This window comes from Saccopteryx leptura, chromosome 11, assembly GCF_036850995.1.
Source record: "Saccopteryx leptura isolate mSacLep1 chromosome 11, mSacLep1_pri_phased_curated, whole genome shotgun sequence".
Taxonomy (NCBI): domain Eukaryota; kingdom Metazoa; phylum Chordata; class Mammalia; order Chiroptera; family Emballonuridae; genus Saccopteryx; species Saccopteryx leptura.
This window is the reverse complement of record NC_089513.1, coordinates 51149567-51163173: the sequence shown is the minus strand read 5'-3', so window position 1 is coordinate 51163173 and position 13607 is coordinate 51149567. Positions and strand designations below refer to the sequence as shown.

At 40.4% G+C, this 13607-nt stretch overlaps 1 protein-coding gene across 8 annotated transcripts in view; it reads left to right on the top strand.

Moving 5' to 3' along the window:
- DLGAP1 (DLG associated protein 1) overlaps nucleotides 1-13607 on the top strand; it is a 978693-nt gene that overhangs the window by 698656 nt on the left and 266430 nt on the right. For all 8 annotated transcript variants that reach the window (XM_066353621.1, XM_066353619.1, XM_066353620.1 and 5 more), the window contains one exon: nucleotides 9157-9371. In XM_066353621.1, the coding sequence (XP_066209718.1) occupies nucleotides 9157-9371 (215 nt within the window). The remainder of the gene's footprint in view (nucleotides 1-9156; nucleotides 9372-13607) is intronic.

Sequence of the window (13607 nt, the reverse complement as noted above, 5' to 3'; positions counted from 1 at the left end):
TTTCTTTATTAGTGGTACAAAAAATATTGCGGGGGTTGAACCGGTATCTCAGAGTCAGTAAAATGTGGTATTTGGAACTTAGAGTAAAGCTGAAAATAAGTGAAAGAGCACCTTGTCTATTTTAAATGGAAATTTCATTATCCAAGTAGGGATAGGACCCCCCACCCCAAGAAATCAGCAGTGTTTAAAACATTCAGACAGAAGGTATTGCCTTGAATTATATCTCCTTTAAAGGTTCCCTATGGGAAGGCCTCTAGTTTATTATAGCTTTAGATCACAGATATCCCAGAACTAGTGTGGTCCTGTTTCAACTGAATTTGGGAAAGTCTAAAAAGAAAAAAAGGCTGCTCCAGAGGAGAGTCCATTCCCAAAGAAGATAAATACATTTTTGTGCCTCTGGGCCAATTTACGAGAGTAAATTTATACTATAGAAGATTGATATATACATGAATTTCTTATATTTTTACATAAGGTTACATATATGTTCCATTTGCCTTTATATTCTTACACTAGAATACCTACTTTAATGATTAGAAGTATGTCAGTTAAAATGCCACTGCTTTTAATTTGCAAGATGTTTATAGCTGGCCATACTTAAAAAGTAGACATAAGGAGACAGATTTGTAACCTTTATTCTCAGATTTGTATGGTGCTTTGAAGTTTACAACTCTATGCACTTACATTATTCCTAGTCATTAAACATCTATTATCATCCCCATTTTACAGATGGAAAGACTGAATAAAAGAGATGAAGTGACTTATCCAAAGTCATGTACAGCGAGTGAAAGCAAAGCTGGCAGTGGAATTCAATTATTCATTCAGTGTCACATTTACCCAGAAACCCATTTCCAACACTGTGCTCAGCTGTAGAAATATACTGCTCAAAAAAATTAAGGGATATTTTTAAATAAATATGAAGCGATTAAAAAAAGAAGCATTTGATTTTTTTTATTAAGCAAGAACATCAAAAAAGCAAACAACAAGTCAAAGAAAGTTGTTCAATTATGCAAATGAGATGCAAAACCAACTTTTATTTTCTTACAAAAGGCTGAAAGTACTGGAGTATCTGCACATTCCCTGACCCCCTAATTTTTGTGAGTAGGTAGCAACATAAGCAGTAAGAATCTTATCCCTTTTACTTGTTCCAACCTGTCCCTTCCCCACCTCTGTGACTAAGAGCTGCCCAGAGCAGAACCTTCATGCAGCTCAGAGCCTCCATGATTCCTCCTGTTGACCTTGATAGTCCTCATACCTCTGGAATGCATAGGTCTAGGCTCAAGGTTTCTTTTTTTGTGACAGAGACAGAGAGAGAAGACAGATAGGGACAGACAGATGGGAAGGGAGAGAGATGAGAAGCATCAATTCTTTGTTGTGGCACCTTAGTTGTTCATTGAATGCTTTTTCATATGTGCCTTGACAGCTGTGTGAGTGACCCCTTGCTCAAGCCAGTGACTTTGGGATTCAAGCCAGCGACCATGGGGTCATGTCTATGATCCCACGCCCAAGTTAGCAACCCCATGCTTAAGCCAGGTGAGCCCGTGCTCAAGCCAGAGGAGCCCGCACTCAAGCCAGATGAGCCTGCACTTAAGCTGGTGACCTCGGGGTTTTGAAGCTGGGTCCTCTGCATCCCAGTCCAATGCTCTATCCACTGCACCACCGCCTGGTCAGGTTAAGCTCAAGGTTTCTAAAATATACAAGTACAAAAAGAGTTCTCATGGAGGTTTCCTCTTCCCTAAGATTGCTGCTTTGTGAACCAGAAAGAGGCATTTGATATTTGATCACTGGGAAGCCAAGCAAGCTAAGAGGCCCAAGGAAGCAGGCTCCCTCTCAGTCCTGCAGGACAGAGATGAGCCCCTGTGACGGAGAGCTTTACGGCACTTCCTGCTGGGGAGCTCTACTTTAAAAAATGATGGGAGGAGGCAATATATTAGGAATTTAAGTTTCTGATTACTATATTTCTATTATTTCTGCCCCCTTCATTACCAAAGATAACTAAACACAGCCTCAAACTTCTTGGAAAGCCCACGTCATCCATCGTTAGGGAGCATCTGTACCCTGGGTGCCGTGCTGCAATATGTGAGTAGTGCAGAACTCCCCTAACGAAATCCTTGAGCACTTCCTGTGTGTCTGCAGGCAATACCACATGTAATCCACAAATAACTCTACAGGGTGGAGAACAGACAAGGAAACTGACGCACAGAGGAGTTAATTAACCCGACCATTTCAGTACCTTGCTACTGGCCCAGTGGAATGCAAACCTGTTCAGTCAGACTGCAGAGCCCATGCACTGACCCGTCAGCAATACTTTCCCCAGCTTCAGTGAGTTTACTGAGTATTTGGAGATGATGCAAAAGCACAAACAAGTAGTGTATAGCATACAAGTGCCATTGTGCAGTTATACAAACTATGTACGGAATATGTGGATCTGGTATGGGGCCACACGATCTCCAACACCCTTGTACCTGGTAACTGGCCCTGGTCAATGCATAATGAATAGGCATGGCTGTACGCCAATAAAACTTACTCTACAAACAAGGACAACAAGCTGGATTTAGTCTGTGAGCTATAGTTTGCTGACCCCTTACATAGAGGATATATGCTATATACAGTGTGTCTGTAAAGACATGGTGCACTTTTGACAGGTCACAGGAAAGCAACTAAAGATGATAGAAATGTGAAATCTGCACCATATAAAAGGAAAACCCTCCCAGTTTCTGTAGAATGATGTGGCAGCATGTGCGCGTGCGCATATGATGACGTTAACACCGTGTATACAGCGGAGCAGCCCACGCCATGTCAGTCGAGATGTGGACGGTACAGAGGAAAGTTCAGTGTTCTGTGGCTCGCTAAATTCGAATCCGTGACCAAAGTGCAACATGAATATCGGCACGTTTATAACGAAGCTCCACCACATAGGAATAACATTACTCGGTGGGATAAGCAGTTGAAGGAAACCGGCAGTTTGGTGGAGAAACCTCGTTCTGGTAGGCCATCAGTCAGTGACGAGTCTGTAGAGGCTATACGGGATAGCTACCTAAGGAGCCCTAAAAAATCTGTGTGTGAGCCCACATCAAACTGCACTGAATAGGTATGAAACTAGGAGAGTTTTCCTTTTATTTGGTGCAGATTTCACATTTCTATCGTCTTTTGTTGCTTTCCTGTGACCGGTCAAAAGTACACCATGACTTTACGGACACACTATTTTATCAAGGTGATCAAATTTCGGCTGGAGCAGTTGAAGGGAGCTTTGGAATTTCTGAATTTAGCCTTGAAGCAAAATCTGAGATGGGCTGAGGAGAGCCTATGAGCCCTGGTCCTGTCCCCTCGGCCTCTCCACTTTCCACTGTTCTCTTGCTCAGTGTCATGAGGCATAGTTTTCTTTCTTTTTTTTTTTTTTTTTTTTTTTAATAGGGACAGAGAGAGAGTCAGATAGAGAGATAGACAGGGACAGATAGACAGGAATGGAGAGAGATGAGAAGCATCAATCATCAGTTTTTCGTTGCAACACCATAGTTGTTCATTGATTGCTTTCTCATATGTGCCATGACCGCGGGCCTTCAGCAGACCGAGTAACCCCCCTGCTCGAGCCAGTGACCTTGGATTTAAGCTGGTGAGCTTTTTGCTCAAACCAGATGAGCCCACGCTCAAGCTGGCAACCTCGGGGTCTCGAACCTGGGTCCTTTCGCATCCCAGTCCGACGCTCTATCCACTGCGCCACCACCTGGTCAGGCGAGGCATAGTTTTCTAGGTTTTGATTTTATCAAGCTTATTCCTACTCTAGAGACTTCCCACTGGCTGCTCGTCCTGCCTGGGAATTCTTTCCCAAGCTCTCCGGAAGGCCGTCTCATTACCCCATCTTATTTTCCTAGTGGCACTTCTGGTTTCTGAAATTACCTTGTTGATTTATTAGTGTACTTGTTTATTATCTAGCTCTACCTGCTCTCCTTCTAGATTGTAAGCTCAATGCATGGGTTCAACATTTATACTGTTCACAGCTGAATATTTCTGGCACTCATGGCTGGAAAATAAACAAGCAAAAAATACTTGCAAGAGTAGAGAAAAAAGGGAGAGAGACGAAGAGAGAGAAAGGGAGGGAGACTTAGGAAATATAAGCATGCCTCCTTAAGATGTGTTAAATGTTTCCTTTTTCTGTGACTGAATAGACGGTAGCTGTCATTAGAATGGCCACCACTCAGTGCGTATGACTCTATTCTATTGATAATTAACATCCTCATCCTGTAATCAAAGATTGATCACACTGGTTATGGCCACTCTTTGGTCAGAGGTAGGTCTTCTGTACTGCTGAATAATGACGTGTTTTAAGTTATAGACTGCCTATACCTAAAATAGAAAAATGCACACTAATCCACATTGCATTCTATCAAAAATAAAGCTCTCTGTTGGAGCTTTAATGATTAAACACATGCATTAAAAAAGAAATGATCCTCCTTTTCTCTAATCCATAACTGTTTTAAACCTAACCTTTTTTAGTTTTATGTTATTATTATTTTTTTAACATTTGTTGGATCCCGCCACCCCCTAAACTAATGCAGACAAGTGGGGACAATGAGCTAGTTAGGCATGGTCAACAGTTTTTGCCCCCGGGCCAGATTAGAAAAAAAACTTTTTTCACGGGCCGGATGAAATATTAAAATTGTAAAATGTTAAATACCAAAATGATTCATTTAATTAAACAAAATTTTATTATGTAATTTGTTTATGAAAAAATGTAAATAATTTAGTACAACAAATTTACAAAAAAACTAATGTGACCTGTTGAGGCACTTTGCATCGCCTATTATTTTTTAAATATCTGACTCTATACTTGTAGTAGCTATTCTTTTTTTTCTTTTTTTGTATTTTTCTGAAGTTGGAAACAGGGAGGCAGTCAGACAGACTCCCACACGTGCCTGACCAGGATCCACCCGGCATGCCCACCGGGGGCGATGCTCTGCCCCTCTGGGGCATTGCTCTGTTGCAACCAGAGCCATTCTAGTGCCTGAGGCAGAGGCCACAGAGCCATCCTCAGTGCCCGGGCCATCTTTGCTCCAATAGAGCCTTGGCTGTGGGAAGGGAAGAGAGAGACAGAGAGGAAGGAGGGGGGGGGGGTGGAGAAGCAGATGGGCACTTCTCTTGTGTGTCCTGGCCGGGAATCGAACCCAGGACTTCTGCACACCAGGCCGACGCTATAGAAGCTATTCTTAACACAGCCTCCAAATGTAAATCATTCAATATTGATCTTGTTGTACTTTTATTTAGATTCATTAAAGAAAAATTTTTTCACAAATATAAGTTGAGCTGAAGATTACTAAATATTCCTTGGCAAGTTTTTTCAAATTTCCATATTTTCCATTATTTAATTGCTTATAAAAATTGCACAGACGAGTACAAAAGTTGTAAATCTTAATAATGAAATTTTTTAAAAAAATAAAGAAGTATCATAAATCCGTTCAACCAATTATTGGAAGTTAACATTAGATTAGTCACAAGCGCAATTCTTTTCTGCGTATCACTATCTTCTTAAATATCTCAATTTCCAATAATCAAAGACGCTTCCGCTTCTGAGTAGCTGAGATTTTAACTTTCATTGTTGTACAATGATTAGATATCATAGTTTATGTATAACAATTTAAAAGTACCACTTAATTCATTTCCACAGTGCGTCATGCAGAGAATATTAAAAATTTAATCGCGAGCTGCATAAACTCATTCCGCAAGCCGGATCCGGCCCACAGGCCGTATTTTGGCCACACCTGGGCTAGCCTGTCATCCACAAGTGACCAGGCTGCTCTTCTGTTTGCTCCAGCTTCCTTCTCCTACCAAGAGTTTCATTTCTTTAAACTGCTAGGACTAATACTAATAAAGACTTTCTCAGACAGCTGCAAGGTTAAAATTTTCTTTGGATTTGCCTAAATCTTTTTTTCTCTGTGCAAACTGAAGCAGAAAGACACAGCAACCTTTGACTAGCTCACAATAGTAGCTGCAGCCCTGAGTCTCTTTTCTTTTTAATTAAAAACAGATAACATTTCATGCTCTTACAAAAACGTGTACGCATTGTTTGTACTCGACCACTGTCTTCCCTTTTACTTTAGAGTTTAAGAGACACAATAAAAACTATGGCTCAGTTATAGCAGTTTTGCAGGTCCTTAAACTTCAGCAGCAGTATTTTTCTTCTCCGGGTCTTGATTTTCTGTTTCTTTACATTTTTTTTATAACTGATTTTTGCAAGTTTTTTTGTATATAATCTTGTTCTAGGCTATCCTTAGGTGTATAAACAATGTGTTCATTTTAAAATTCCATTCCAATGTAAGTCACTTACAACATTTTAGCTGCTGTCAGTTGAAAACTATGTTTAACTGAAAGATATGCAGATTAAATATTGCCCAGCTGGGTTCCTTCTTGATAATTACAGCCTATTTCTAGTCCAAATCCAAGTTTCTATCATGAACTGATTCTGGAAAAAAAAACACCGAACCAGAAATTTTTCATGTTTTGTTTCGTAAGTGATATGAGCTAATAAGTTTGTCATTAGTCTCTGAGTGCCTATAACTATACCTCAGTACTGAGACACAGCAATGTTGTATGTGCCATCTATGACCTTCAGCTGTGCTAACTTAATTTATAAAATGTAATTGCTAAACCAATAATGAATTCTGAACATGATCATATTTTTGCAGTGAGTCATCTTGCCAATTACAGGAAAACAAGACTGTTCTCAACATTTATAATTTCCCTAAGAAATCACCCTTGTTGCCATGGTGACATTGATGCTTTTTAGCTAAAAATGTACAAAATTCCACGTTTTTACTACCATAATTAATAAATGGCAAATGCATCAGATGTGATGGATTACGAAGGTGTCATGAGACTATCAGTGTTCAGTTCCAGGGGTACTACTGATCATAGCCTAGCAGGGGTCTCAAACTCAACTCAGCATGTGGACCGCAGAGCAAGATCACAGCCATTCGGCGGGCTGCACTAGGTCTACAAAAGGCAACTGTTACACAACACTTTTCAGTGTCACAAAACGACCAGAAACTGTAGTTCGTGGATTAGTCTGCGGGCCGCACAAAATTGTTTGGCGGGCCACATGCGGTCCGCGGGCCACGAGTTTGAGACCCCTGGTAGGGAGACAGCACCAGATAATGGTCAACAGCATGGCCCCAGGAGCTGCTGGGTTAGAACCCTTCCCCTCAAAGCTGAGACTTTGGGCGAGTTACATAACCTCAGTTTCCTTATTTGTAAAGTGAGGATAATAATAATGCTACCCCTTATCTGTGTGGATCCAATGAGTTCACATTTATAAAACATTTAGAATAGTGCCTGCACATAGGGAGCATAATCTAAGAATATCGTTTAATAAAATAAACAAGCTGCAGAGTGAAACTTAATCACATTTTATTAGTACTTTTCAGGATTAGAACCTATAAACAACTGTTTTTAGGTCTATGAATAGTAGCAACTCTTCAATCTGATGTTTGTAGACATAAGCTTTCAAATTATATGGACAAATTCCTAATTTAAGGGAGAAAGAATAGCTTTTTAGAGGAAGATCTATGTCTCACTCCTTAGATCCTTTAACACTTAGAAATCAATGCATAATACATGTATGTAACGTTGTAGACAATTTTCTTAACATTGAAGTGTTAAGATTTATATGTTACTAAACATAAAGTTGGGATTAAGTAAATTCTGATTTTTGATGCTAAACCAAAATGCTTTAAATTCCAGTGTTGCTATTAACTAGCTGTGGATTCTTTGGCAAATTTCTTAAGCTATCTGAGCTCCTCCTTCTCATCTGAAAAATGCAGAAAAAAATGCACAGAATTGTTGTGTTGATGAAATAAGATCCTATAAACAAATTGCTTAGCATAGTTAAATGTTAAAAAGGAACTACTGTAATATTGAATGGATAATCAGTAAATGGTTTTCATTAAAATATTAAATTCCTTTTTAACTTCTCATTGCAAATTGGACAAGTTCCTATTTATGGCACCATATCTTAAACTTGCTAACATGTTGATATGGAACTGCTCTCAAATTAATTTATGCTTTGTCTTTTCATCTCTGTTATAAACATGTTGAAGGCAAGAACCAGACTCCCCCCCTCTTTTTAAATTAAGCCCTGTGCACTATAGGCTATTTGTTACTTCTTAATGTGTACAAAGAGGGGTAATTATGCTTTTTTTTTTTTACCAAGTGGAGGAGGAATGAGATCCTAGGTTGAGTCAATGTTGAAGTGGCAAATCTAAGAGGAACTGAAGAGGAAGTCATAAAGAAGCTCTCTATAGCATAGTGAAGTGCTCTGCTGACCTCAAAGGAAATGACTGTGGGGGGGAAAGCAATGTTCGGAGAACATTATCTTGTATTGTACCCACAGTTAGGGACTTAGAATAGGGTCCAGACAAGCAAGAGGAAAAGAACAATTCGGATAAGTATAGTAGTAGCTATACCAGGTAAGTGGAGAAACACTTAAGAGGTGGTAGTAGTGCTCGTGGTAGTGGTAGGAGTATGTGTGTGTGTGTGTGTGTGGGGGGGTGTCAAGAATATTTTAAAGTAAGATAATGCCACTAGTTTCCACAAAGAGATCATTGGAAACCTATAAAGTATGCTTTACACAGATCCCTGGAGGCTGATCCAAATTCAGGGGGATTCAGAAAGAGCAGGTGATGGGAAGTCAGTGCCGTGGCAGAGACCACTGGTTAGGAAGAGTGAAGATTGGATACGAGATGGCAGAAGTGGAGGGTTCAGGGAAGATGTTGACAAAACAGAAATATTTTTCAATTTTAAATGACAATTGAAAACAAGTAATTGAAAGACTCTAACAAAACCTGTCTCCTTTCCAATGGCATTCTTATGCCTAACTCAGTTATTCTCAGCATGAGAAAACTGAGAAGTATAAGTAAATCAGCTAATAACTTTCATTTTTCTATTACACAAGTTGTTTTGAAGACTGAGGCATGGATTTGCATGTATTCAAAATATTCTCAAACCAGTTCTGGTAAAACACCGTTATTAAAAAGTTAATGTCTGAAGTGTTAGATAACTATCTGCATTACCCATATTTAAGGTCATATTCCCCCCCCCCAATAAAAAGATAGAAAATAAAAAGGTATGATTTTATTACAAATGAATCCTATGTTTTTATCTGAATAGGTTCCTCAAGATGAATGGACAGGGTATACCCCTCGAGGTAAAGATGATGAAATTCCATGCCGAAGAATGCGGAGCGGCAGCTACATCAAAGCAATGGGAGACGAGGACAGTGGCGACTCGGACACAAGTCCCAAGCCTTCTCCCAAAGTTGCTGCACGAAGAGAAAGCTATCTCAAAGCGACTCAGCCATCTCTTACAGAGCTCACCACACTCAAGTAAGTGTTTCTCTCACTATACTTCAGGTAGTCCAGCTCCTTGTACTATTTATTACCTAGGAGTAGATTGTGTGACGTCTAGCGTAAATGGGACAGAAAACATTCCACAGATGGAGCAGTGTGATGCATTGACTGGTCCACTGGTTTTGACATTAGGTCTGACTTGTATATCCCTGTGCCTCCAAAGACACGGGCATCCAGGTGTATCTGCATAGATCATAAACTGAAACCCCAGCCTCCAAAGAGAAGAGTTTGAAATAATCCAAAGTATTTTCTGGAAGGAATTAAGATTTCTCCTCAATGAGAAGACCCATATAACCCAATTCGTGGACTTTTGTTCAACCACTAAGTCTATGACAGATTCCTTCCATAAAAGACCCTTGAATTTTTCAGATAACTGGGTAATGTAATAGATCAGATTATTTTGAAGAAGCTTAGAGAATGTGGCCATGCTTTAAAATTGGATGATATGTGAAGGTTCTTGGGATACACTTTTAAATTGGGGCAGTCGATATAAATCATATTTTGTAAGACCTTAAAATGTATTTTTTTTCATTTTGTAATATATGCTAAGTAGTCCTTACCTCCACTTGTGTTGTTTGTAAATAGAGAACAGCTTTACAAAATAAACTATTGAAATTGATTATTTTAAACAAGGCCATATTTAATTTTTAATTTTATTTATGGAGAGTAAATCAGAGCTTGGAACAAAGCATCATGTAGCCCCTTATTTGGACCTGGAAAATATATTATAGATAATTCATGTCTGTTAAGTGCCTTTGATTACATATTTTGAATAAATATATATTACTATTTAAACATTTATGTTATATTAAAAAATAAGATATTAAAAGACATAATACCTAAAACAGGAAAATGCCAAAGCATTTAGATTAAGGAAAACAAACTAGATTATAACCTAGGACACTGAAAATCAGCTGACTGTTCTATAATGGAAATGTATTTAAATAGCAAATTACACTATATTTTAAGGAAGCGGAGGGTCCCCTCATCAATATTTTTTCAAAGGATCATGTGAAGTCACTATGGATCATTTCAATAAAAAAAAAAACAATCCAAATGACATTAGTAAAGCAATCCAAGAAAGGAAGTTTTTCTTCCTTCCTTTTGGCTCCCAGTTGCCCTCCTCTTCGCCTTCATTTTTGCACGTATTCATTTCCTAGGCCTGCCATAGAAAAGTACTGGCAGGCTTGAAACAATAGAAATGTATTGTCATAGGTCTGAAGACTAGAAGTTTGAAGTCAAGGTGTCAGCAGGGCAGATGCCTTCTGAAACCTGTAGAACGGTGGTCCCCAACCTTTTTTGGGCCACGGACCGGTTTAATGTCAGAAAATATTTTCACGGACCACCTTTATGGTGGGACGGATAAATGAATCACGTGATCGAGACAAGCGTCAAGAGTGAGTCTTAGACAGATGTAACAGAGGGAATCTGGTCATTTTTTAAAAATAAAACATCGTTCAGACTTAAATATAAATAAAACGGAAATAATGTAAGTTATTTATTCTTTCTCTACGGACCGGTACTAAATAGCCCATGGACCGGTACCGGTCCGCAGCCCGGAGGTTGGGCACCACTGCTGTAGAGGACAATCTTTCCTTGCCTCTTCCTAGTTTCTGGTTGTGACCTGCTACCCATGGCATTCCTTGGCTTGTTGAGGCAGCACTTTGATCTCTGCCTCTGTCATTATGTAGCTGTCTTCTTATGATACCAGTGACATTGGATTAGGCCCTTCCTAGTAACCTTATCTTTTTTCGTCTTCTTCTTCTTTTCCAAATGAGAGAAAAGGAGATAAAGAAACAAACTCCTGCATGTGCCCTGACCAAGATCCACCAAGCGATCCCTGTCTGGGATCAGTGCTCTGCCCATTTGGGGTCATGTTCGCAACCAAGTTATTTTTAGCGCCTGAAGCAGAGGCTCCCCAGTACCATCCTCAGTGCCTGGGGCTGAAGCACTCTAATCAATCGAGCCCTGGCTGCAGGAGGAGGAGGAGGAAAGAGAGAGAGAGAGAGAGAGAGAGAGAGAGAAGGGGGAGAGGGAGGGGTGGAGAAGCAGATGGCCGCTTTCTTCTCCTGTGTGCCCTGACCGGGAATCAAACCAAGGACATCCACATGCTGGGCCAACGCTCTACCACTGAGCCAACCGGGAAGGGCTGTGACCTTATCTTACCTTAATTAAACCTGCAAAGACTTTATTTCCAAGTAAGGTGACATTCATACATATTGGGAGTTGGGACTTCAACATATCTATATAGGGAACACAATTCAACCCATAACACTGCCACACAAGGTAAAAACTGATCATGGAAGTGAAAAATAGAAACAGGTATTCGCTGTACTTTGGCACAGCTCACAAAAGCTTGGAGAATTAAATATACGTACTGTTGTAAAGAACTGGATATGTCATAAAGGCAGTGGGCCAAGGTGGTATAAAATGAGGTTAGTAAGAACCCTCTGGCAAATATTTTCTATGGACTTTAAAGTATCTCTACTAAAGAGAATAATAAATAGTTATAACCATGGCATTGACATCTTCCAAAAATGCAAAAGAGGGAATGCCTTGGGCAAGAAAGTCACTTGGACCTTCAAATTCTCATTTTCCTCGTATGTAAACTAAATAGTGGGATTCTGCCATCCCTGGAGGTCCTGCCACCTCCTTAGTATTCCATGTGTACCTATTGGAATGCGTTTGTCGTATCAGCTAAATGGCCCTTTGAATCTTGGGTGATGAGATACAGGGATTGCTGCTGTTTGCAGTGGTACCCAGGTATGCCGAGAACAGAAAGAATCAGAGCCATAAGGAAAGTGAGGAGAGTGCCCTGAGGTGCCCGAGGACAGGGGTATGAGCAGAAATCAAGTTCACAACTCTTACTTTGGAGCTACTCTCCTCAAGCTTCAGGGCTGGGGAGAATCTGCTCTGAAATCATTGGAAGTTTTTCTTTTTAATTTTGCCTTCTCCATAATATCTTCTTTTAATGCCCCAGCTGCTATTTGTACAACCATCATGTATTTCTTTCACTGATCACAAGTTTTAAGAGCAGAAAGAGATCAACACAGGGACAGTGGATAAACTGATAGTAGTCATTGAGCAGAGGGTAAAGAGTTAGTGACTTCTATTTTCTTCCTCTAAACCTACGGAAACTCAAAATGATGACCAACTTACTAGGGGACACCTCTTAAATTGAAAAACTTGGTCTTGACTGAGGATGGAGTTTTACTAAAACACCTCTGTGGTCCCCCTATTCTCGAGCAGGCGAGACAACATTCAACCATCCTGTAAAGCCAGCAGCCAGGGCCAGGGCCACCATCACAGCAGCCTTCTGGCCCATGCAGGTTCGCATCGGATTTGGACAGTCGGTAAAGAAACAGTGGAGCCAAAAACTGGTGGGCCATAGTCTTTAATCCTAGTTTGCACCCGGCGGGCAAGTAAAAATACACACTGGGCTCCAAAACCCAATCACATTCAGTGCTCACAAAGCTACTGATTTATCCGAGTTTCCTAGAATCAAAGGTTTCTAGCTCACCAGACTTATTCTCCTCAGTTCCCCATCTCCTTCCTTCTCCCAGATACAAACTCTACACAAACTGGCATCTCACTCAGCACTCCGCCATCTTGGCTGCTTTTCCTGGCCTCCTCCACGTGGCCTCCTCCTGCTGCTGGCTCTACTCTCTCTGCTCTCTCATGCTAATCTCAGGAACCAAGAGCCAAGTCCCGTTTTGCCCCCATTTTATAGTGTAGCTTCACAACCTTTAATCCAATATACAAAGTAGGGAAGTCTCCAACCCAAAGTCACCTTCTGAGGCATGATTGGATTGCACCACCCCACATCAAAAAGGGTAGGAAAGGCTTAATCCCAAAACCAAGCCCCAGGCTACAAGGATTCCGCCTGCCTTTAGCCCACCCCAACACACATTAATATCACCTGGGCGACGGCTTCCTTGTGTTATCTTTAACAAAGTGAGCATAATACATTTTATCTGCCCAACACATCCTAATATGTCTTTCTTTTCTCTGCTACCATCCCATTCGCCAGACTGACTTCTCCCAGTTCTGTTTGTCCCCATCCATTTCTTCATCACCTGCTTCAGGAACTCCCATCTCTCATTACAGTCTACATGGTAAACTTCCATTATACTCAAAAATGATTATTAGTGATTTCTAGCCTAATAGGATTTAAAGACGTACACAAGAAGAAAAGGAAAATACGCTCTGAAG